Source organism: Photinus pyralis, unplaced genomic scaffold, assembly GCF_008802855.1.
Source record: "Photinus pyralis isolate 1611_PpyrPB1 unplaced genomic scaffold, Ppyr1.3 Ppyr1.4_LG3b, whole genome shotgun sequence".
NCBI classification, from domain to species: domain Eukaryota; kingdom Metazoa; phylum Arthropoda; class Insecta; order Coleoptera; family Lampyridae; genus Photinus; species Photinus pyralis.
Genome location: NW_022170510.1, coordinates 17489430 through 17516474, shown reverse-complemented (window position 1 = coordinate 17516474; position 27045 = coordinate 17489430). Strand labels below are relative to the sequence as shown.

At 35.7% G+C, this 27045-nt stretch overlaps 1 protein-coding gene across 1 annotated transcript; it reads right to left on the bottom strand.

Moving 5' to 3' along the window:
• Positions 1 to 1821: 1821 nt before the first annotated feature.
• On the bottom strand, positions 1822 to 27045 carry LOC116166734 (SPARC). Its single transcript, XM_031481820.1, has 7 exons — positions 26897 to 27045; positions 3178 to 3253; positions 2968 to 3100; positions 2653 to 2915; positions 2371 to 2573; positions 2167 to 2314; positions 1822 to 2118 (listed from the first exon to the last, which is right to left on the bottom strand). Exons 2-7 carry the CDS (start codon positions 3244 to 3246, stop codon positions 2077 to 2079), a joined length of 858 nt encoding a protein of 285 aa, XP_031337680.1. The 5' UTR covers positions 3247 to 3253; positions 26897 to 27045; the 3' UTR covers positions 1822 to 2076.

Sequence of the window (27045 nt, the reverse complement as noted above, 5' to 3'; positions counted from 1 at the left end):
GAAACATGTCTTTGAAACCGAAATAAAGGAATGAAGGTGCATTTTTATAATAAAAACACTGATGTAAAAATAGAGTAGGTACTTCTTGTAGGTACACATCCGTGAGTGAAAAAAAGACCCCAGATTTTGCGGATTATTCGACTGCTGCAGATTGCCTCACAAATGCAGGTTGGCAGAATAGATGAATCGTCTGTATTCGTTAGCAGCATATTGCAACCATTGTCATCGAGACGATAAAGAATTAGGGCTATATTTTTTATCCTCCTTGGAGGCTATATCACGCCTACGCACTTTGGCCCTTGGACCTATTGTGCGTGCCCTAGTATATCTACCTCCAGAAGAGACAGTTTGTTAAAAAATCTGAGGATCCTCTCTGGCTGCCAACTCCCACATCTGCTGAGATGGTATTTCAGTCTCACCCGGGTCTTGATATTTTTGGAGACAGCGTCACACCAGCAGATGATGTGTTCCGCTGCCTCTTCCTCCTCGAAGCAGAGGCGACATGTGCATGTTATCCTCAGCTACCCCCATTGTGCTGAGATGATATCTCAAAACGGGCACTGTCCAGTAACCAGGCCTATCTGACCCTTCTGCCAAGTGGTAGTGGCGAGCTGGTTTTAGTCACCTGGATAAACTTAGTCTAGGAGCAGACTCCCATAGTTTCCATTCTTTTTCGAGCTAACTTCTTATCAGTCCTCTAGCTGGTGCTCTACAGTAGGGTTCCGGCATTGTTTAAATACTTTATTTAAACAATGGTTCAGGTCAAAAATGCGGATATTTGTTGCAAGTCTTAGCAAGGCGAACAGCCTCCTTATCGAGTTGGATTCCCTGTTGCTGCAACATTGTTTTGATAAAGGCACTCTTTATCACTATAGAGTTTATGGTCCATTGATGGTCTCTCAATCTGCTTAACAACCAAAGAGCATTTCTTGAATCTCCACCAGGTAAATACACATTTTATTCATTAGGGTGCAAAGGATACTAAAATGTATATCTCGAATATATTGTCACACAGCCTTTAAAGTCTTTAAAAAAAAAGACATTGGACCGATAGGATTATTAGTATTGACTAGTTCGTCTTAACAATTTTTATTTCTTGCAATTGGTTTGGTATGTACCTATTTTAAAGCGGTACAACCCATATAAACTAGTACCAAGTCCAGGATAGGTAGCAATAATCTGGTGACCTGAATAATGAGACTGGTTTTACCACCCGCTTGTCTTGTTCACCATCTGACTCGAGTTGTCCCATCGCTCTCTTAAGGTAGTGGACAACAACCTATTACTGTGTCTAAGTGTCTTATCCGTCTCTGAGAGAGTATCCATATAGATACCATCGATTCTTTATTGGTTGGGAAGTAAGTAATGGGGAGTCCTTATTAGATAAAGACTTCATTTAGCCGCGATACACAGGAAGTGAATTGAATTGAAGCACAAAAACTTTTCCAATACTTTCTCTTTCGCATCTCCCCACACTATTTTGATACTAGCTATGGTGCAGGTAACGTAAAACAAAAATGGTTGATTTGTACTGTAAAATACATCAGTAAAAGTACAACCATTGTTTAAAGTACAACGAACGTATTTCGACTTTGTTGAAAAAAAATTAAAAAGAAAAGGAAAAGAAAATGATGTCTTTCGATATATTTCCAAAGCAGTGGAATGTATCGAGCGTATGTATGTGCACGATTTTATTATGTTGCAATTCTCACTTTTTGTAATAAACATATTTGTTTCTTAAGATCGAATATCATATTAAATTTAAACATTGTTATTATATCTAAGATTCTTTGATTTTATTTTTATGAGATGTGTAACTGATCATAGTGACAGAGATTTTATTTTACCTTTACAAAATCATTTTAACACAAAAGTTAATTCAGATATCAATACGCAATAGCAATATTTATAATAATAACCAAGTGTTTCTGGCAGTGATTTATAACGTTTCCATTATCTAAAATAAGTACAAAAAGAATGGAAGATTAAGGAATCTGCAATACAACTACATTACATACGATTTAGCACCATAGAGAAATTATACATTCTAACTATAATTACGACTGTTTTCAATTCTTACTGTCCAGCAATTTGATCGCATCTGTCTTCCAAGTCGCTCTAAAATTGTACGATTGAAATATAAACAAAAAGAATAAAAAGTCAAACCTCGTCCAATTCTAAGCATTTTCCCCACTCCTCCAAAGAGATTTTGTGATTATCATCTTTGTCACAGTCATTTAGGAATGGTGCAATGCAATGTTCCAACGCCATAAGAGGAGCTCTGATTGGAAACAGTTCATGTCTTGATACTGATCTGCAATGACACCCAAATAATAATAAATAATGTTTCTCATATACAATGTCTCGTACCTATCTGGAGGATTTCCATCTAAATCACACCATTTCCAGATAGCAGCGTTGGTCCAGCGACGAGTTAAATTCGATTCTGCTTCACGTTCCATTTCCAGATAATGTGGGGTAAGCTCTTTTCGGTCAGCCATGTCTCTCATTATGTTGAAAAGCCAATCTCTCATGCGTCTTGGGAAATCTTCCATTTCTTCCTTTACACATTCCTATAATGTAATGATATGATGAAATAACATTGTGGATTAAGAGAATATTTTTCAAAATGTATATAACATTAAAACTTACTCTCATTTCACGGCACATTCCATAGTACTCTATGTGTATGTGTTTATATTCATCTCCTCTGCAACGAGCATCCCCAGAGTTACACCAACAACGTTGTTGGTAAACAGCACAATCGGAAGTCCAGGTTTCATTCATATTGGAACAGACTTGACGACGAGGTTCACTCTCAACTGGGCACTCCGGAATGCACACACATTGGGGTTCATCATCCTCATCCACTTGACAAATTTTACCTGCTCCACAATAAACTTGGGCACAGGGATCTAAAAAAAATTAATGAAAAATTAGCTTGCGATTGGTGAACAAAAATATTACCTGAAATAAGGCTGTCTTTATCTCCAGTTTCTGAAGGAACTTCTACATGTGGTACTTCTTCAGGTGACTTGATTTCAATATTACTAATGTCTTCACTAGGTGGTACTTTTTTACGATATTTCTTATGCTTTCGCTAAAAAAACGAAACAATGCAATCAAGTAAATGAGATCTATTATACTATGTAGTGCCATAGTGTAAAGAGTGCTTACCCTTTCAGCGGCAGTATCCGTAATCAAAATTGCAAAAACTACTACCAGTACTAAAATGTGAGTCTTCATGATGAAGCTGAAAAGAAAGTGTTACATTAATTTAATTGTGCAAAAAACCCACTTTACGCATTGACAAACAATATTTTTACCATTTCAACATATTTTGTAATAGTCTAGCTAACGTGTAGGTGAGGTGATTCAAATTTGCCAATATTATTAAACTATTATTAAACAGAAACCATTTGTGTGTACTGTATTATGTGCTATTTATTGACTTAAAAGCATTTGAGACATGTGGATCACAGTATTCTATTGAAACAACGCATAAAAAGTAGAAAATAAAATTATTCAAAGTATAAGTACCGTTCGAATAGAAATGGAAGAACAAACAAAAATCATTTGCTGAACACATGCACAAGCACTGAAAAGAGGTGTTCCTCAGGGAAGTTTGATGGGAGCTATACTATATATCGGCTGTACCAGCCAACACACATTTTTCCAAATAGATTGAAGCTTGGAGGAATGTAAGAGGCAATATAGAGAAGTGGACACAACAGCACAAATCCAATTTACTACAGACAAATGCCCTCGCAAATGTCGTAACGGGTTCCAATGTTACAGGTTTCTATAGAGACTGAAGCAAGCATTTACAATAGAGACTTGAAAATCCATTATGACTTTTGAGATCCCAAAATAACTAGCAGAATCGCAATACAAGAAGAAAACGAATTTTTAAAAGGGAGGTTATCATTTAATTTAGATTAATAAAGCTAAATTTAATTAAGTATACACATAATAATCGCAATAAAATAAAAACAAAACTTTTAGGCAATACAGAGCTGCATTACTAAAACACGAGGATGAAATTATCGCACTGTACATGGGTGTTGTCATCACGGCTCCATAAGTGATTAGGAATATCTTATTAAGCAGTTATATCAGGGGGATACCCTGTATAGTGTCAACCTTTACCTTCCAACGCAGTTAATGTATATGTCGTAGTCTTTTAATGAAATCCATCATTTCACGAAACGCCTAGTCATTTATATGAAACTGTGGCACAGTATACTTTCCAGGGTCAAGCGATTGGATTCCCTTCCCATTCGAGATCGATAAATGGTATCCTTATCGATCTAGAAGGGGAAGGGAAACTACCCCACACGTACAAATTTTCAGTGTTTCACTAAATGACTAGGCCTCGGACTAGGCTTTTCGTGAAATGACAGATTTCACTAAATGACTACGACATATATATACTTAAGACAAATTATTTAATTTTTGAATGATCCCATGTATGGTTATGAATAAGGTTTAATTTATCAATTACAAGAACTGATATCTCTAATCTGAGCGGTGACTTGCAGAAATGGTTTATGGAAAATGAAGGCCATGCTATCACTCTTATCAGGAGCACATATTTAAGTCTAACCGTTTGGCCTTTGATTTGCTATTATGAACTTTTTATGTTCATAAACTTAAAGTTCAATTTGGACGCTTCTCCCCATAAAATTCCCAAGAAAGACCTCTATAAAATATCTCGGCTCCGCTACCACGTTATGGCAATAATTCCATGGCTGATAGTGATTGAAACTGAATTCATTCGTTTATTGTCTCGCATAGTCACCATCGACATGGCCATTGAATTATGTATTGTCATAAGAAATATACAATGTGTCCCAGATCGCGTAGGATTGCATGGGTAACTTTCTTATTGTTTTATTAAAGATAGAGAATCGGTTAAATACGACGAAAATTCAAAAAAACTAAAATTCGTCATTTCCTTGTATGTCTTATATCATCGAAAGTATAAGAGATATAAAAAAAGTGTTATATAAAAGTTACTGTCTTTGATACGCTTCATTTAGAATTGATGTCAAAAAAATTCAAGATGGCTACTTTTGAGGAGCATTTACCAACTTGCTAAAGTTAAATAGACGCCATATTGGATTTTTAGATTACTTGATAGATTTTTTAATTCTCTTTTTAACGAGCTGTCATAGCATAAGATTGAAAATAAGATACCAGTTTATATCAACAGGTTTTGTATTTTAATCCAGTAGTCTGTGATGAATTACAAAAAACAAAACACAATCTATTCCAGGCAACAAAACAATTAAACTAATTACATCAGATGTTTAAAATACTGGCCATTTAGGCAATATGCCATTGAATATTGATGCTATAACATAACACACCTCGTTACTATTATTAGTTATTACTATAGTTGTAGCTACTTCCATATACTTTATTCTTTAATGTACAATGTACTCATGAATTTTTTGTCTATTAAGTGACATAAAAATTCAATACGGCGTCCATAAGAAATAAAGAAAGTTGATGTGATTTACTCGAAACCCACATATGTCATCAAAATTTTATTTTTGCACCATCAGAGCTGAGAAAAAACTACTAAGGGTTTCTAAAAACTATTTTTTGATATCTTTGAAAATAAATAAACGACAGGGCATTTTTGAAAATGACTTTTCAAAGAGTATACCCTCTTTACTTTTTAGCGCATTTTTGGTAACAAAAAGGAGCTTATCATTTCACTTTGTCCGGCTGGCTGGCTGGCTGGGCGGATTGAAAAACTTTTGATCTAGACATCGTAGAGAGGTCCGGTTTTTTGCATTATCTCCGTCTTGTCGAGTTATTGGCGCAATGGACATTCATTAAGCCCGTAGTGGTTGCGTTTAATTAGAATTTGCGAAATAACTAACGCCGCTTGAAAACTTGTCCGTGCGTATATCGATTTTAAGCCGATCCGATTGACGTAGAGGAATGGCTTTTTTATAAAATATACTTTTGGCATTGCCTAACTACGGTCACTAATATGACTTATCTAGGATAACTACTTCAAGGTGAAAACTAATCAAAATCATAACACGGTGATGAGTTTTACAGTTTGTGGTATAATTTTGGTTAAAAATATCGTATCCAGGTCTGAGCGGTTTTTAGCGTAACACAACGAAGTTGAGGTAACGCTTATGTGCTCGTGTTTCCGCCTGTCCGTCCGCCCGTCCGTCCGTTCCATCGAGATCTCGGCCCCTGGGACACCTAGAGACTTCGGGTTTTCGCTAATTGATATTTGCCCATTTCAGACAGTTTTATTGCACTCTCTATTTTGCGCAGACTGCGCAATGTCAACTTTCTTATTTATGGAGATATTTCTTTGAAATTTTAACCACAGATGCTTCTAGTAAAGGCAAACATTTCACACATAGTAAAAATTATGTAGACATGCGCAGTAACTGCGCAATGCGAACTTTCCTATTTACTGAGATTTTTCTTTGAAATTTTAACCACAGATGCTTCTAGTAAAGGCAAACATTGCGCACATACTAAAAATGATGTGTGCGCATGCCCAGTCCCTGCGGAATGGGACTGCGCAATGCCAACTTTCCTATTTATGGAGATATTTCTTTGAAATTGGAACCACAGATGCTTCTAGTAAAGGCAAACATTTTGCAAATAGTAAAAATTATGTGTAGGCATGCGCAGTGACTGCGCAATGTCAACTTTCTTATTTATGGAGATATTTCTTTGAAATTTTAACCACAGATGCTTCTAGTAAAGGCAAACATTTCACATAGTAAAAATTATGTAGACATGCGCAGTGACTGCGCAATGCGAACTTTCCTATTTACTGAGATTTTTCTTTGAAATTTTAACCACACATGCTTCTAGTAAAGGCAAACATTGCGCACATACTAAAAATTATGTGTGCGAATGCCAACTTTCCTATTTATGGAGATATTTCTTTGAAATTTGAACCACAGATGCTTCTAGTAAAGGCAAACATTTCGCAAATAGTAAAAATTATGTGTAGGCATGCGCAGTGACTGCGCAATGCCAATTTTCTTATTTATGGAGATATTTCTTTGAAATTTTAACCACAGATGCTTCTAGTAAAGGCAAACATTTCACACATAGTAAAAATTATGTAGACATGCGCAGTGACTGCGCAATGCGAACTTTCCTATTTACAGAGATTTTTCTTTGAAATTTTAACCACAGATGCTTCTAGTAAAGGCAAACATTGCGCACATACTAAAAATTATCTGTGCGCATGCGCAGTCGCTGCGCAATGCCAACTTTCCTATTTATGGAGATATTTCTTTGAAATTGGAACCACAGATGCTTCTAGTAAAGGCAAACATTTTACACATAGTAAAAATTATGTAGACATGCGCAGTGACTGCGCAATGCGAACTTTCCTATTTTCTGAGATTTTTCTTTAAAATTTTAACCACAGATGCTTCTAGTAAAGGCAAACATTGCGCACATACTAAAAATTATGTGTGCGCATGCGCAGTCCCTGCGCAATGCCAAATTTCCTATTTATGGAGATATTTCTTTGAAATTGGAACCACAGATGCTTCTAGTAAAGGCAAACATTTCGCAAATAGTAAAAATTATGTGTAGGCATGCACTGCGCAATGCCAACTTTCTTATTTATGGAGATATTTCTTTGAAATTTGAACCACTGATGCTCCTAGTAAAGGCAACAACTTGTTGATTGCAGCGTTATCGGAGATCGGGGATTTCATTGAGGCAACTGAAGACGTCTTGATTATGGGAGACTTTAATTTCCCATTAACTGTCGTAAATCGGGTAGAGAAATTTCTTCAAGAGAAATTCAATATAGTGATCATCTCTCCCCGAACAGTGACAACGAATGGCGGAACAATAATTGACGGAGTTTTTGGCAAAATGGTCAACTACACTGTTGATTGTTCGGTTTACGAGTCGTACTGTTCATACCATCGTCCAATTATTATTAGAGTTCGTGAAAATTAATAAAGAAATATATGTTTGCATAAACCTTATTTTATAATTAAAATTTTCTGATAAAATACTGATTGCTAATGCAATACTGATCCGTCACGCCAAAAATGCGCTGAAGTCTCATCGATGCACATACGAGGACTTTTGTAATTTTTTTACCATACTTCGTTGCGAGCTTCGTTGTTTGTAGAGCTACAAGAAACTCTGAAAGGGAAACTTAATACATAAAATTCGCCATTCTTTGTTTACTTACGCGACCTTGTATCTGTTATGGTTTACGAGATCCCCATACTAAACATCTTTTTATTATACTGTGCGATCAAAAATGAGTTGCTGTCAAGTTACCTTTGGAACTTTTGTTTACATGGGAAATCTTATTTAACTTGAACTTCCAAAGGCGACTCGACAGCAACTCATTTTTGATCGCCCGTTACCATGTAAACATCGGAAAAAACGGAATTCACACAAATATAATTTGTACGTTTCATAAAAATGCGCTAAAAATGCCGACATCATATCGCAAGATAACCGAAGACGTGAAAAAAATAGGCACTTCATATATGTAGGTAAGTACTTACAGAGTAAATAACAAATAACAGTCTCCGTTATTTATAAAGCATTTGTTTAATTAATTGGCATGTTTATATACGTAACAAATATTAACGCATTTAATAATTGTAAAGTCTTCTTTTTTCGACTTCCGGTTTATAGCCAGATATGGCCTTAACATCTCATTTTACGTTGGTGAGTAGATATTTTGATCACTGTTAAGATTACTTTGATTGCAACGCGAGTCATTTTTTCTTCTCAAAGAAAAATCCGATACAACTGAAAACCAAACGACCCTCGGGATGTACGCACATAATTCATTTTTACAACACACCTTAAGTTAAGGGATTGATTCTGTCCCATTGTAAAACAATTTTTAAATCGGCATTAGTTTTACTTTTATTCGAGGTGCCTACCCAAAATTTCATGCAGTCGCAGTCCACTTCATAACTAATAGTCCAGGCAACGAAGCCTTAAAAAGGCTGAATAGAGGAAAAAACGTGTAGAAGCCAATTTTGGCACAGATGTAGGGGAAGGTATCCTGAACAACATACTAAAAGTACTGAGGGGTGGGGTGTGAGTTAAAGGAGGGGGGAAGAGTTAAAGGTCCCTTTTTTTAGTTTGTCGTGAATAATTTGAAAACGGTTGCTCCTAGTTAAAAATTTTGCTCTAGAGAATTAAACAGCATAAAATTGTCTACAAAATGATATAGAACATAATAATAATAATACTTAATGAGATCCAGAGGGAAGAAAAATCAAAATTAGTCAAATTTAACCGGTACGCACACGGGCAGCCCGAATGCGATTATGTTACGTAGGCGGGAGGGTGGAGGTCCACGGGGAGGTCAGTGCATGCTGGTGGACAGCAAGGACGTCATTAGTTCACTCTCATCACGCTATGAGGCTCCTATTGTTCAATTGTTTTATCCATTCAAATGCAACATGTTGTCGCATGACGACGCGAACGAACTCATTCAGTTTCACTGTCTTTAGTGAGTCTTTACGATAAGTTGCGCATCTTAAAGCTAGTGTGTTTAATTGACTTGTGTTTTACTTTACTTGATGCCACATGATTAACTATGGCTGATAAGTGTTTAATTTGCGAGGATGATGTTGACAGTGATTTATGCTATGTATAAGTGGGGAAAAATGGAATAAATGGATTAGTAAATTCTAGTATTCTGAGAAAAGATGGACAAGTAGACAGTTTTAGGAGGAAAGAGAGCGGCCTGTGTTTTTTTACAGATACAACAGTGGCTCAATAACCCCTTACCGCCCACCCAATGGGGTTGGGCCAAAGGAGAAGACGAGGTACTATTCCCGGTAACCACAAATGATCCACTCGAGGCGATAGTTAAGACAATATTTTGCCAATGTACAACTGAGTGCAGAGGGAGGTGTGGCTGCCGCAAAGCAGGAATTGCTTGCTCCGTCGCTTGCGGCAGTTGCCTAGGCATGTGCACAAATGGAGCTCCGAACGATACGATCGATGACGACGACGACGATGAAGATTTTGACTCCTACCCACACAATCTCGCCTACGTAACATAATCGCAATCAGACTTGCCGTGTATTACGACTATTTTACAATTTTTGATTTTTCTTCCCTCTGTATTTCATTAAGGATCATCATGACTTATATACTGTCTATATCATTTTGTAGGTAATTTTATGGTGTTTAATTCTCTAGAGCAAAATTTTTAATTAGGAGCAACCGTTTTCAAATTATTCACGAAAAACTAAAAAAAGGAACCTTTAACCCCTCCCCCCACCCTTAGCTCACACCCCACCCCCCAGTACTTTTAGTATGTTGTTCAGGATACCTTCCTCTACATCTGTGCCAAAATTGGCTTCTACACGATTTTTTTCCGCTATTTTTCCTTCGTTGCCTGGACTATAACGGAGATGTCAAAAAATCGGATTGTGCATGCGCAAAACAAATTTTTTGATCGGCATTAGTTTTACTTTTATCACAGGGTTGTATATATACAACTCTGTGACTTTTATTCGCCTACATACAAAATGTCATTTAAATATCTTAATAAATAAAAAAATTGGGATTGCGCAAATACAAAAGTTGGTTTGCGCATGCGGAATTTTTTTTATTCATCGCATAGTTTCCTGAGGATTAAGGAATATTTACTAACACAGAAAACCGGACATTCATATGATCTTTGTAACAAGAATTATAAAAGAAACCCTTTTTTGGAGGTTTGGGCTGTAACTTTTTGGCCCCCGTCACAGCCGAGAAACAATCCTGAAGAACATGTGTATCAATTTTCAAAGCAATCGGACATTTCCACGTCAAGTTATCGTGCAGACGGACAGACAGCAATACAAAATTATAAACGATATCGAGGATCGGTAATAATTATCCTACACAAATGACACAATTACACATCTTAAAATAAAATTATGAAAGTGGTTTCGTATCTACCTAAACCGCGAGACCTACATCTACCAACACAATGAAAATATGTTCTCAAAAGCAAAGAAAAATGATGACAGCCGAGACGCAAAGCTGAAATTGACAAAATAAATTTGCAGGAGATATGAAAGACTCTTTGGAGATATTTTCCTAATGTACACAGTCGTCATCATATTCATAGGATGAACCGATTTATCAAACTTCCTCCGTCTATATAAACATATGGTTAAGTGGTGATGTCATTTACTTAAACAAAACACCGAATTCAACTAATAGAGAAATGAACAACTGTTTGCACACCGCATAATAGCGTAATACGAGTATTCGAAGTATTATGCTATAAACTTCTAAAAATTTTGAAATCGTCCAATTTAAAAAGGAATTTGGCAAAAATCGATATCTGTAATTGTCGTGTAAAGAAAAATGAATATACAGAATGTCCATCCACATAATTCGAGTGTTGACCTCAAAAACATATGTACCTACCTACGTGTGCGAAAAAACTGCAGTCTCTTTCTGCGTGACGTGGCATATTGAACCACAACCACAGATTACGTCCATAAAGATTCCAATGCCGCTTCATGCCACCTGCTTTTATCTCCGAAATAGCTTCAGATTGCTAAGAAATGCAAAAAGTTATATTCAGCATTACATCTTTTAGAAATTTAGACAATCACCATAGCGGTTCGTATACGGCAAAACATTAAAACCACGTTATTTAATGAATGGTGTATGCCAAATTTTTGAAACGGTTACTTACATGTACTAAGCTCCAAAATTTACCGAAAATAAAGCTTTTTTCGGGAAAATGTACGAACTGGAAAACTATTGGAATAAACTGATTTGGTACCGTTTGCCTTCCACTGAGATTAAATGGAGATTGGAGTGAAATCAGTCACGATTATTTGTGGATGAGCAAAATTAGTTAACAGTCGGGTTAAATGAGCTCGGTCCTTTTTGGAGCTCTGTGAAAAAAACACGGTCGACGTGTTGAGGATCATTGTAACCAGGGATCAATAAGGATCAAATATGATCTTGCAGAGATGAAACTATGGACGATGAAATGGAGACGAAAACGAGAAGCACCGCCGAGCGGTAGTTGGTAGAAAAGAATTCCTTTTGTTGAGACCTTTCACCATGAAAGATACAATTAATTTCTATCCCCCCCCCCCTGATCTCGAAAAGAAGTGGCGCGGGAAAGTTATTTTGTGCAAACCAATTCATTTCGATGAGGCCTTTCAATACAATAGCACGAAGGTTAGAACGTGTATTGGTTCACCCTCAGATCTCCCTCTCCCCCAATTTTCAAAAGTTGTACTTGGCACCATAAAGGCATACGTATGCAAATACCAATTGGTCGTCGCATGTAAAAGTGATGCACGTTTTACTATAGGTTATAATTGCAAAAAATCCAGGACTGTAGGACCATTCCCCTAAAAGTAGTTCAACACGGCAGAAGTGGATCCGGACGGACGGACTTTTTCATGTGTCTACAAATGCACAGTAGCTACTGATATCAACGTCTTCCTGATAATATGCTTCCAAGACAGATAGATACCTGTGCAGCGTCATTTTTCTGCTATTTAACAGTTGTCAGCTCAGCCTCTAGGAAAGGATTACCATGTGCATTGACACAAGTGCTACGACATTTTTTTTGAAGCGACTTCTGTACTAATTACTATCTTCATGATGCCTGCGTGAAATCAAACAAAAGCGCCTGCATTCGTCATTAGTTAGCTTTGTTTGATCTCAAACTGCCATGGCACCACTAATTTTTTTAAAAGCGCCAGTTTTTAGTTATCCAATTTCTTGGTTTCAAAGTTCAAAAAATTAAAAGCTCTTACTCTCTTACATGATACTACATTCGGTAATTTTTTTCTCTACAAAAACCCTAAATAGACACTGTAAAATAATTAGGGAAGCCAATAATCAGAAATGAAAAAATTACTTTTGAAATTCTTATGGTGCGTTGTTCAAGTCACCACCCGGTATATCAGCAGTAGAAGTGCTTCCAAACCATTGCCATCAATTGTGATAATTTTTTAATAACATCGATATCTCATTTTAAAGTCCGACAAGTTTGTATTCTTGTAGAGGAGCCTGGGAATTCATCTCGTGGACACCTTGTTCGGCCCCAAATCTTCGCGTAAAATTTTCAAAACGGTTGCGTCTGTAATGGACACTTCTCTTAGATGATACTACAGTAGTATCATGCTTCTCTTATAATACCTCAACTGTCAACTTTCCCATTCCACTACTTTAGTATCCAAAAACCGCAAAAAAAAACCGAAGTAAATATAACACCTTAATGGTTTAATTTATCATATCATCCCAATCACTTGTGTAACTGGCTTACAATAGCAAATACAGAAGAATTCTTTGAAAGGTATTTTAATTTGCATTGCATCGTCTGCAAGTCTGTAACTAACAACCAGGTTGCGTTTCAAATGGGTTTATACTCGGGTTTATGTTTGTTCAAGGAAGTAAAGAATTATAGTGTGAAACCAACTGCTTAGTAACAGACTTTTAATTATAAAATAAACGATAAATGTGGCCCAACCATATATATTTACCTACACTGCTACACTTGCACATCGTGTTACATTTAACAAAACTTCTTGGACGTACTATATAGGTACCTAATATTATTAATAATTACTATTAGTAATAAAACAATGTTGCTGACGTTGTACATAAAATTAATTTATTTGCAGTATCAATTCTATTTAAAGCATGTTTATTTTGAACACTTGTTTATGAATCAAATCAATTACTGCCCAATAAAATTCGTTATTCAATATAGGGAACTTTTTAAATAATTTTTTTAGAGCAGGAATTAAAAAGGCCATTTGCGTTCTATGTCTATTATAAAACATCTGTGAATGTCGTCGCGATGATGTAACCCGTGTATGGCATGAAATTTGCCATTCCTCTTAGTTTATACTCGTACACGATGGTTCCTCGTTCGTGAACTCATTTGGAATAAGGTTATCATAATTTAAGTAATAAGTCGCAATATGTTACAATCCGTTTTAATATTAGGCGATAAGTAATTATTTCTCAATTAAACACAATTTTTTGAAAAATGTGACCTATAAACCTGGTGAGACTGGACTGGATGCGTTTGTGTAGATCAGAAATTTCCCAGTATGATTTTCTACGAGATGTAATTCATAATATAAAAAAAATAAAAACCTAAGATAAAGCGCATTCGTGTTCACTATATTTCCTGTTAAGCAGATATTAACCGGAAGCAAAGGAGATTAGTGACCATCCTACATTTGCGAAATTGTGCAAATCCTATTTTTGCCTGTACACATTTGGTCTAGTTTCCAATGCTAACGCAAATAACTTCCCATCATTTTGGGTTTCAATGCAAATATCATTTTGCCCATGTGGTAGCTACCGATCAACTAAAGTAAAATGGCAAAACGCTATTTGTATTCGAGAAACAAAAAAGTATTAGATCACATTTATTTGTGTTCGATTACATTTACTTAACTGCGTTACAGTTTATAAATACATTAAATATGATAACCTAGTTTTAATGCCACATCTTCGCACGTCGTACATACAACAAGGCTAGGCTGGGAATGGCTATACACCATCGCAATCTTACTATAGAAAGGGGAAAATCTAGCGCATTAGTAATTTAGTACCGAAGGAATTTTGACAATTTTTGAATCATTATTTTAAATCAAGTGCCATTTTAATTTCAAGGGATGGCCGTGAATTTCACATCTCCTGAGGTTTCAAATTCAAGGTATCTCCGAGGATCTGAAGGGATTTTCAAGGATCTCTTTAGATTTCTTTCATAACGGTGAATACACAGAATTCGAACTCAAGTTTATCCACCGACTAAATCACAACGTCTTGTCGTTGGTTTAACATCTATGAAAGACGAAAACAATCATCATAATCATAATCTTTATTTTCTCCCATTAATGTACAAAGTTATGTTATTTTTAAATTACAATTTTTGGAGAAGGTACATTTATTCTAATTATAAGCGCCCCATCATAATTAAAAATAAAAACAAGTTAAATCATTCAAAATAAAGCAATAGTTTCTAGTTTACCTACATACAAATTTCTAATTAAAACACATAGCCGCAATGAATGGTGAGTTAGGAATTACATTAAGTGCTATCGAATTATTGATAGAGCTTTGTGTATATTTTCTTTATATTTTAACAGCCACACTTTTATCTCTTTTTGCCTTTGCTTAGATGTTAAGTTAATGGGAATTTGGTCTAATATGAAGTTATGTAATTTGGGACCGAGGTACATAAATGTTTTCTGAAAAGTGGTAGAGTTAGCTTTAGGTCGAGCTTTAGGTAGCAAGAGCTTATTTTTACAGTTGCCTCTAGTGCCTATATCACGTTTTTTGAATCTAAAACTCTCCGACCTTTGATAAAATTCTTTCAGTACCTTGAAGACAAACAGGTTTTTTATTGGTAGAATGTTTTGAAATAGGGGAAATGATCGCGTTGTCATGTTAGCAGAAGCAACTATTCGTATGACGTGCTCTTGTCCATTTGTTATGTCATTGGCTTTAATGTAGTGTCATACGCTGCACCCCAACAGACCAGTCCATACTCCATTTTGGAGTGGAAAAGAGTGTGATATAATTTCTTGAGTACGATACTGTCAACGTTCTGCTTTGCGTAGTACAACTTTTTTCTTATTGTGTACAAGTCGCATTTTAATTTACGTATATGAGGCCCCCATTTGAGTTTAGAGTCAACGATTACTCCTAGGTACTGGACACTGGAAAATTACACGTTCGCGAAAGTTCGCATTCTAATGAGTTGCATGTGTCTGGTACATCCTTTACCTACTGTTATTTCAATATTTTAATCTTTGTTTATGGTTTAGTAAGTAACGAACTCATTACATTTAATCTTTAGATTTCCCTATCCTTAGTATATAAAGACAAAGTGAACCCAGTTCATGATCCATGCAATGGAGAAGACCGAGGAAAAGACAAGAAAAATGTAGACTAAATCTATTGCACTTCCACTGGTGTTGTCTTAGAAAAATCACGATCGCGCGCAACTATTTTAACACTCACTGCAAAGCGAAATTTATAGAAGGTAAATTTTAGAGCACTAAATTTCCAACAAACAAATTATTTAAATGTGATTCTGAATTTCATGAAATTCTGTATGAGTTTAAGAACAATACCCACATGTGTACTCCTACAGTAGACTAGATTAGAATCTTAGTGTAGGAATTTTAACAAATTTATTACAAAATCGGAAAGGACACACCAAAAATAAAGATAAATTCGTTACTTCTTTCTTTATGTTCAGATGTCCGATTTCAACATTCACGGGTAGGTACCGTTGGGGTAAATAGACGCCGCGCCGTTTTAACCTCGGTTTTAACTGTTCGAAAATACGTAATCTTTAAAAACAATGCAGTTACTTTTGCAATTTTTATATCTGCAACGTTTCAATGATGCTAGTCATTTATATATGAACGGAAGATTGTCTTGAATCAGATTTGCCGATGATGCAGTTTGTAGGTTTATGCATGATACAGGTTTTACCTTCTGGCAGTAGAGTTCTATTTGCATTAATTTTCAAATTCATTTTTCGTGTAAGTTTTGTGCTATAAGAAAAGGTAAATGTACGGTTTTAATTTCGTCCGACACTACGTACTCGATAGATTCGCACCGGGCAGATACATTTCGTGTAAACCTTCCACTTTTCTTTTATACGTCCTATGGACCAATGACTTAACGGTATTTCTTTTTTAAATTGTTTCTCTAATTATAAGATATCTTATATAATTAGAGAAAATAGTCATTGGCTTTACCTATCATTAGTGTGTAAAAAAATCAGCCTAATTCATCCAACGGTAACCTAGTTATATCCGTAAAAAGTTTGTGAAAAACCGACTAAGAATTGTTTGTTTACGGAGTTATCAAATGTTCGCAATTTTTTTAAATTTTTTTTTAAGTGCTATTAGCAACGTTTTCATTAGGTGTATTACTTATTTTCTCGAAAAACAACTTTTACAATTGGTATCGCAAGAAGTACCCGCAGCGCCTTATGACCTGAGGCGGCAGACGGTCGATTTTAGCATACTCGGATAGGGCAAAACGGAACTCCATCGGTTAAAATTTTGATCATTCTCGTTCAGTGGATTTCGAGCTAACTCCCCTACTAAAATAAATGGCAGAAATGAGAGTGTAGCAGTACGGAAAGAAACAATCAACATAATGTCATTTTTCCAGTTTCATAATGCCGCAAACGTCTTTAACTAAAGTCAACTTTATGTTAAAATTAAGACGGTTATTAGGGACAAACCCCTCCATTTCGAGTAGAAAATAATATTGAGTTAAAAATTATAAATATTAATGATATTGATACGGTCGCTTGTAACAAATACCATAGAATAGTTTGCCTTCGACAGCAACATTAATAAACTATTCATTAAAGTCGACTTTAGTTAAAGGAGACTTTTGTGCGATTATGAAACTGGTCCTTAGCCGGCGCCGGCGCCGCACAGATAATTGCCGCTTACCGCTCGTCAGTCACCGCTCGTATCGTAGCCGAGGCTCTGGCCAATCGAATAGCTTTAATTATCAAATAGAGCATAAACCACGTAGTCTATCGTGGGTTGATGGAAAATCGTGTAAAAAAATATAAAAAAGTTCTCCAGTTCGTTAAGTCGGCTGTGAAATAAATATCGTAATTGTATAACGCGGTAATTATCTGTAAAAACTCTGTCATTTATGTGCTTACAGTTTTGAAGTGTTTCAAATATGTATTGTAATATTTTTTTTCTCCAACCACCTGAATAAGACGCTATTTTGTGACAGTGTTCGGTACCTAAAATTGACGTTTTACGGATTAATCGCTTTCACCATGGCAACTGTACAAAAAGTGGCTACTTTTGGTCCTAGTACCAAAAAGAAATTGACCTTGAAAGTTGGCCAATTAAAAAATTACAATCACGGAGATATGTCACATTGACATCGTTTTGCAGGTTGTAAGATATTTCTATACATACAAATCAAATATTTTTGCATATTCAATGCAAATAATGCAAATAATACGTATGTACATGTATTGAAAATGATTTACGCTTGCTATTTTTATTTAAACCATGTGTAACGTAATTTACATATTCCGTGAACGTAATTTTAATACGTATACAATCCGCCGTCGCGCGTACCACCATCTACTTCAGACCCATTGCACTATTATCTGTCATTTTGAATTCAAAATTTGAAAAAGTTAATTGCAATTAATTTTAATGGTATAAGTTTTTTATTTCAATACAAAATATAACAATATTAATTGTGTATACAATAAAATGACTGAAACTGATAGCGACATGGATTGCACTCCGCCAGAGATTATAGAAACGGCAGAACATCTACCTCAAGATTTGCTCCCTACAAAGTCGCGAGAGGTGAGAAGTAAGAACGAATTATAAGTTAACTTAAAAACTAGAGTGGCATGACACGTGAGGACAAGAAAGCAGAAGTTCTTATACTATAGTAGTGAAACTGTGACTGAATCTAAATTCGAATATAATTTGAAGTAAAGGGGGTTGGAGAAAAAATTTTATGTTTTATTCGTTCAAAAAATGCGTTTTCGGGACTCGGAAGTGGCATGACACGTAACTATCTTCCTCGTCCCGAAAACTGGCATTTTTTGTACTAATGAAACAAATAACTAGTTACACTTCCAATTAAATTTCAATAATTGGGAAAAAGTGGCCATGTATGATTGTTTCATTTTGTGCCATAACTTGTTCTCGGACTTGTTATACGCAGAGCTGGGTCGAGCGTTCTAAAAAACCGCTCAACAAAATGCTCGCGAGCATCAGCTGTTTTGCATAGCGAAAACGTTTGCAAGTTCCGAGCACCCTAAAAGTGCTCGAGCGGTTTGTCGGGAGCCGATGTATTCGATTGTTTGAATAACACAATTTTTAGTTTAGGTATAAGTGCCTAACCGATATTTTGAAAACATCTGTAGATATTTTTAATGTCAATACCGCATATGATTGGGCTCGATTGACCCATTCAACCAGAATTGTATCTTACAGTTTCCAAAACCCTCATGTAGTTATTTTTATCAGGGACAGCCTGTATATGTTTCTCTTACATGTCCCACCGTAATCAATCAGCATACTTAGTTTTGAGAGTGGTTCAGTATTCTATTAGTTACGCCACCATTAATAAGATCTATCAAATTATTCGTAGTTTGTTTAAATTATATTTTTACAAATCTCTGCTGTTTTACATAAACCTTAGACTATATATGTACAGTGTGTAAAGCGATGGGGTATACAAGAGGGAATTTGTTTAAATATTGATTTATGAAAAAAATTTATTCTTCATGATATTTTTTGCTTGCTTTGAAAGTACATGTATAATCTAAAATTTATTTATAGAAATCTGGAAAAATAATAAAATTAATCTTTTTAATTGAATGTTATCATTCTACATTATAATTAAGATAGAGTATTGCTATCAAACCACAAACAATCGAAACGTTATTGGTACTTTCAAAGCAAGCAAAAAATATTATGAAGAATAAATTTTTTTCATAAATCAATATTTAAAAAATCTTCTCTTGTATACCCCATCGCTTTACACACTGTATATTAAGGACCTAAACGATGCTGCCATTTTTCTTATACAATATCTTCTTACATGCGCAAAAGCGCCCAATACTACTCTTTTATACAGAGTGTTCGCAATTCGCGTTTGAAGTTTTGGCTCCACCATCAGTAACATCTTTTTAATAATAATAATAATAATAATAATAATAATAATAATAACACGTCCTACCACAGCTAAAAAACACAAAACTCCTTCTTCACAGAAACACACCACGTTATCACAACCCACTCGTATTCAACCCAAACGCAAAGCCAAAGAAACACTTACACAATAAACTCCATTTAATAAAATTACAGGAATTATTATAATGATTTTGTTTGTTTGTTTTGTTTTCCTCTTTCCTGATAGCGTTGGCTATTGTGCCCATCAATAGCTATGTTGGTAAGTATGAAATACATACTATCTCTAGATTTTCAATGTGAGGGTGTGAATTTTTATTTTATTTATTTATTTCTTTTATTTTTTTTAGGACCCTACATAACTTCACCAGACACAGACACAGACACTAATCGTTACTTGATTTTAATCCGTGCGATTAGTTAACCAGGCTAGACCTGAGTTCTCACAAGATACACTGACCATAATAATAATAAGCCTAAACAGCACTTTAGACTCACAACATGACACACAACATACTGTAATATCTCCACCCTTAACTCAACCAACCACACAAACACAACTTCCTGAACAAACAAACGCAATAAATACAAGTAACGCGACACGCACTACAAAGACGCCCTCACCCACACGGCCTAGCACAGCTAAAAAACACAATACTCTTTCTTCTCAGAAACACACCACGTTATCACAAACACAACTCACTCGTACTCAACCCAAACGCAACAACCTTAACAGCACTACAGGCTCACAAAATACTGTAATGTCTCCACCAATAACCCATGCAACAACAGAAATACAACTTCAAGAACAAAGAAACACCATAAATACAAGTAACGCAACTTGCACTACAAAGACAGGTCCATCCAATAAAGTTACACGCCCTAGCACATTTAAAAAACACAAAACTCCTTCTTCACAGAAACACACCACATTTTCACAACCCACTCGTATTCAATCGCAACGCAAAAACCTTAACAGAACTACAGGCTCACAACATACTAAAATATCTCCACCAAAAACCCAAGCAATTTCACAAATACAACCTCAAGAACAAAGAAACATCATAAATACAAGTAACGCAACATGCACTACAAAGACAGGTCCACCCAATAGAGTTACACGCCCTAGCACAATTAAAAAACACATAACTCCTTCTTCACCGAATCACACCACATTATCACAACCCACTCGTATTCAACCGCAACGCAAAAACCTTAACAGAACTACAGGCTCACAACATACTAAAATATCTCCACCAAAAACCCAAGCAACTTCACAAATACAACCTCAAGAACAAAGAAACATCATAAACACAAGTAACGCAACATGTACTACAAAGACAGGTTCATCCAATAAAGTTACACGCCCTAGCACAGTTAAAAAACACAATACTCCTTCTTCTCAGAAACAACCCACTCGTATACAACCGAAACGCAAAAACCTTAACAGCACCACAGGCTCACAAAATACTGCAATATCTCCACCAAAAACCCAAGCAACCTCACAAACACGACCTCAGGAACAAAGAAACACCATAAATACAATTAAAAAACACAAAACTCCTTCTTCACAGAAACACACCACGTTATCACAACCCACTCGTATTCAACCCAAACGCAAAGCCAAAGAAACACTTACACAATAAACTCCATTTAATAAAATTACAGGAATTATTATAATGATTTTTTTTTTTGTTTTGTTTTCCTCTTTCCTGATAGCGTTGGCTATTGTGCCCATCAATAGGTATGTTGGTAAGTACGAATTACATTATCCCTAGATGTCCAATGTACGTGTGTGATTTTTATTTTTTTTTATTTTTTTATTTTTTTTTTTTTTAAGGACCCTACATAACTTCACCAGACACAGACACAGACACTAATCGTTACTTGATTTTAATCCGTGCGATTAGTTAACCAGGCTAGACCTGAGTTCTCACAAGAAACACCGACAATAATAATAATAAATAACCGAAACGCGAAAATAATAATAATAATAATAAAATACACTCATACTCACAACATACTGTAATACCCCCACCAAAAACCCAAGCAACCACACAAATACAACGTCAAGAACAAAGAAACACCATAAATACAAGTAACGCAACATGCACTACAAAAACAGGTCCACCCAATAAAGTTACACGCCCTAGCACACTTAAAAAACACATAACTCCTTCTTCACAGAAACACACCACATTGTCACAACCCACTCGTATACAACCGAAGCGCAAAAACCTTAACAACACCACAGGCTCACAAAATACTGCAATATCTCCACCAAAAACCCAAACAACCTCACAAATACGACCTCAGGAACAAAGAAACACCATAAATACAATTAAAAAACACAAAACTCCTTCTTCACATAAACACACCACGTTATCACAACCCACTCGTATTCAACCCCAACGCAAAGCCAAAGAAACACTTACACAATAAACTCTATTTAATAAAATTACAGGAATTATTATAATGATATTTTTGTTTTGTTTTCTTCTTTCCTGATAGCGTTGACTATTGTGGCCATTAATAGCTATGTTGGTAAGTATGAATTACATACTATCCGTAGATTTCCAATGCGAGTGTGTGAATATTTTTTTTTTTTTTTTTCTTTAGAACCCTACATAACTTCACCAGACACAGACACTAATCGTTACTTGATTTTAATCCGTGCGATTAGTTAACCAGGCTAGACCTGAGTTCTCACAAGAAACACCGACCATAATAATAATAATAATAATATCAATAGGTATGTTGGACCCTACATAACTTCACCAGACACAGACACTAATCGTTACTTGATTTTAATCCGTGCGATTAGTTAACCAGGCTAGACCTGAGTTCTCACAAGAAACACCGACAATAATAATAATGCTTTATTGCCCAATGTCGGGGACTACCACATTCCCTTTGTCGGTAGCCACTTCCGACGTCCTGTTTACCCACAATTCGAGTTTGAAGTTATCACTCCACCATTAGTCAGATCTTGAGCGAGGTTATCACATTCCCTTTGTTCTGACGTCTCCAAAGTCATATAAATGCGCCATTTTGGTGGATTTCGCTTAAAACCCTCCGCAAAATAGTACTCAATTTGTGGGGCACTTCTGAGCTTCTATAGGCGACACAACAAAGAGAAACGCGATTCGTAGGTCGTTAAGATAACTTTTGACCGCCCGACGTCGACTACGCGCGCCATGCAAAAGGTCAAAGGTATGGCTAATTTCGTCCCTAGGAAAATAATTAGTACATTATGCACCACGGTAGAGAAGTCTAATAATACTAAGACTTCTCTACCGCCGTAGATATACTATTTTTTTCACTACTAGTACTTGAGGTCCTCTAAATTAAACGAGAAATTAACGGATTACTTATATTGTTAGAAAGTGAACCGTTTCACAGAATATTTTGTTTATAAGCGCGTGGAAGTCAAGCAGGCCGTATTGTGTTCTGTCAATGACATGTTTTCAAATGTTTTCAAAAAGTAATTTCGTTTATCCCGGATGTCCAATCTGGATTCAGATCTATGCACAGTTGTTGCACTGCTCTTTTAAAAATTGTAGATGATATAATTTCCGCACTGGACCAGGGTAAAGCAACTATTCTTGTTTTGCTAGATCTCTCTAAAGCATTTGATACGTTAGATCACGCCATGCTTCCTAGCTATTTTACATTACGTACGTTTCAGTCCGGGAGCCATAGCCTTAAAGCCTGTCTCACAATTGACGCCAACGTGAACGCTAACGCGAACGTGAACGTGAGCATTTAATTAAAACATGAATATTTACTATTTCCATTCACATATAACGCAACGGGAACGGGAAAACGTGAAACAAACGCGACAGTTGGTCAACTTTTATCTTTCCCGTTCCCGTTGGCGTTTTAAACATGCGCGCGCTTGCGATCCAGCCACATAACCTTTAAAGACCAAACTTAACTATTTTTGTACGAAGTATTGCATGATTATCCGTTTGTTGAATTGAATAGAATAGTCTGTGACTACCACAGAACACATTTTAATAAACAAAATATTCCGTGACAATTTAACACTCCAGGAACGTAACGTTAATTGTGAGACTGCGAATTTGTTCACGTTCACGTTACCGTTTGCGTTTCCGTTGGCGTTTACGTTTGCGTCAATTGTGAAACAAGCTTTATTGACAGTTATCTTTCCAACAGGAAACAAGCAGTTAAAATCTGAGGTAAAATATCGGCTTTTAAAAGTGTTACCCGGGGAGTACCACAAGGGTCCATTCTTGGACCATTATTGTTTCTTATTTACACATGCACCATAGTAAATTGTCTTCAATATACCACATTACATTCTTATGCTGATGATACGCAGATCTACTATTCATTTCCAGCTGCAGATGTAGGTAACGCTTGTAAACGCATAAACGCAGACCTAGATGCTTTGCAAAACACATTTCAATCTCACTCTCTACATTTAAATTCAAGCAAATCTATTGCAATATTGTTCAGCGGCGCAAATCAGCGGGAAATGCTAATGTCTCAAATCAATATTAATATTAGGAATGAAGCGATTACTTTTAAAGATGTTGTAACTAATTTAGGTCTTAATCTTGATAATAAATTGCGTTTTAAAAACCATATTTCTATTTGTCTCCAAAAAGCCTACGGCAATCTTAAAAAGATTTACTCTATTAGACACTCTTTAAATACAAACATAAAAACTCTTCTTTGTGAATCTCTAGTCCTTTCTAAGTTGAATTACTGTGATATACTTTATAATACTTGTCTAGATACTAATGATGAACGGCGCATTCAAAAGTTGCAGAATGGTTGTATGCGATTAATTTTCGGCATAAGGAAATATGATAGAATCACGTATAAATTGAAATATTTAAATTGGCTCAATATGAAAAATAGGCGACTGCATCATAGTCTTGTGCTTTACCATTCTATCATCCTAAATAAGACACCGGCGTACCTCCATGATAAAATAACCTATAGAACCGACGAATTTAAATTTGAGATTTAGGGGTTTAATAAGTCCGCCACTCCATCAAACAGCTTTATTTCAAAGATGCTTTAGTTACAACATCTACAAGAGTTATAACCCACTCCCTCTAAATCTCAAATCAATTTCTTTAAAACAGTTTAAGAGGAACTGCAAGATGTTCATACAACAAAAGCAAGCACAGTAGCCAGGTGATGTTGCAATTGTTATCTGAAGTTCAAATGTGTGTTTTCTTTTTTTTCTCTTCTTCTTTTCTTAAGATCATCTGTAGTATAGTTACTTTCTTTTTCTTTCCGTAAGTAGGTAGTATAGTTACGTTGTTTTTTTTTGTTTTTTGTTTAAATGGTGTCATCATTTAAACTTTCAATTTTGGGTTGAGTGGAAGAGCAGGGAGTTCTAATTTCTCTGGAAATGAAGGAAATTGCCAAATTCATTTTAGAGAACTTTTATTGAGAAAAATTTCGGGTTGTAATCTCTAAAAGTGACAGCGTGACAGTTCTCAATATTGACTACATTACTAGTTAATATTGGGCTCATTGTGAACCATTTTCCAGAGCTACCAAAAAAGTCTAGGTTACAAGTGAAAAAAAGGTTAATAATCATGTCATCATAGGCTAGTAGCGTTGTTTGATAATACCTATACAGATACGGATACGTAATTTTGTTTTTTTACTACTAGCGTTGATTGATAAATATACAATCAATCAACGCTATTAGTAAAAAAATAAAATTCCGTCACGCAAGAGTTGTGCGCGTTTACGAGATCTTTCCATCGACACCAGTTTGAAAACAATCCGATCAAAACTAGCAAAAAAAGAAAAAACTGAAAAATCATCACGTTAATAAACCAAGCTCGAGGATGGCGCCCAGATGTCGCCCCTAAAATTGTTAATTGCACGGCCCCGGTAGGTACACGTACACTCCTAGTCTCTTTCTAGTCATTGTTCTATGGGCCCTTACTTGCTGCCAGTCAGCCAGCCAGATGGCCGGTCAAAGTGACAGTGAAAGCCACATTTTTACAAATAATTTGCAAAAATGCGCTAAAAAGGAATCCAAAACTAAAACGATTTCGAATCCTAAACCGACTTCACAGAAGTCATTATGATCTATAATAAATTTATTAGACGCATTCGGAACACTGGCAGTTAAATTAAAGCTGGACTGCGGTGCTAAGTGCCCCTGGTTCGAATCCGGGTTCGGGCATGGATATATATATATGGATGTATAGTGGGTTGGGATGGTAGAGCAGCCTTGGCTGAAACCCCGCCCACTCAAAAATAAAGGCAAAATAAAAATTAAAAAAATAAATAAAAAATTGGTAGGTTTACCCTCAGTTTTATTTTAATCATCTTCCCCTTGGAACTTTCTTCCGTAATAATCGAGGTAATAATCAATCAATAAAATATAAAAATAACGTTATTAATGTTTTTTTTAAATTTTTGTATACAATTTTAAAAATTACAAAAATGTGCGTGTAGGTATGCCGATAATAATTCTTTCGATTTTTATTACATATGAATATACTCGTGAATATAATTTCATAAATCAGTTGGAATGGTGAATGGATGCGTGAATAAGTAAGCATCTGCTTTTTTGCATGTTTGGTTTATGATTTTTTGTTTTCAAGGATGATATTAAAACATCTGGTAGAAATACACCAATTGTCTAAAATTTTAAATTTTGCGAACAATTTAAAATGGCAAAAGGGGTGGAGCGAGTGGTAAACGCGAGCAAGTTGTCTCGTATTATTTTACCCCACCCCATTCCGACCAAAAAGATTACACTTTAAAAGGGACAGATGGGTCTATTGTTTTTAAATAGTGCCATTATCTTCCACTTTAGGATTTGCATCCTTCCCAGGTGCAACGCGTGGTTTTTTTGTTGACAAATGATAATATTAAATATCTCACAAACCGAAATTAGGTCAGTGAAAATGAAACGAACGAAATAGTTAACCAGTGCCGATGGTGCTGGAGTTTATTATCCCTCAAGCCAATAGTCAATTCAATAAATAGGTAGATACCTATATGTACCCTCACAGCAGTCACAGCTCACATTATTCGCACTTCGCAACAATATTCATTTACGCCCCCACTGAACATACGAATGAAATATCTAAATGGCATGGTCAAAGCAGGACACCTTCGCAACACCTTAATTGTAAACACGGAAAATCGTAGGTTTAAAAATAGAAATATTAGATACATACCCTTCGAATTAGTACGAAGACCACCTAACTTTCTGTAGTAGACACGAGTAAACCGCACCAATACTAAAGTTGTTCTGCCGAAGCAGCATGTATTCATTGCCTATTCAACAACTTCCAACGTCTTTCAAACATTATCCTTCTCTATATTC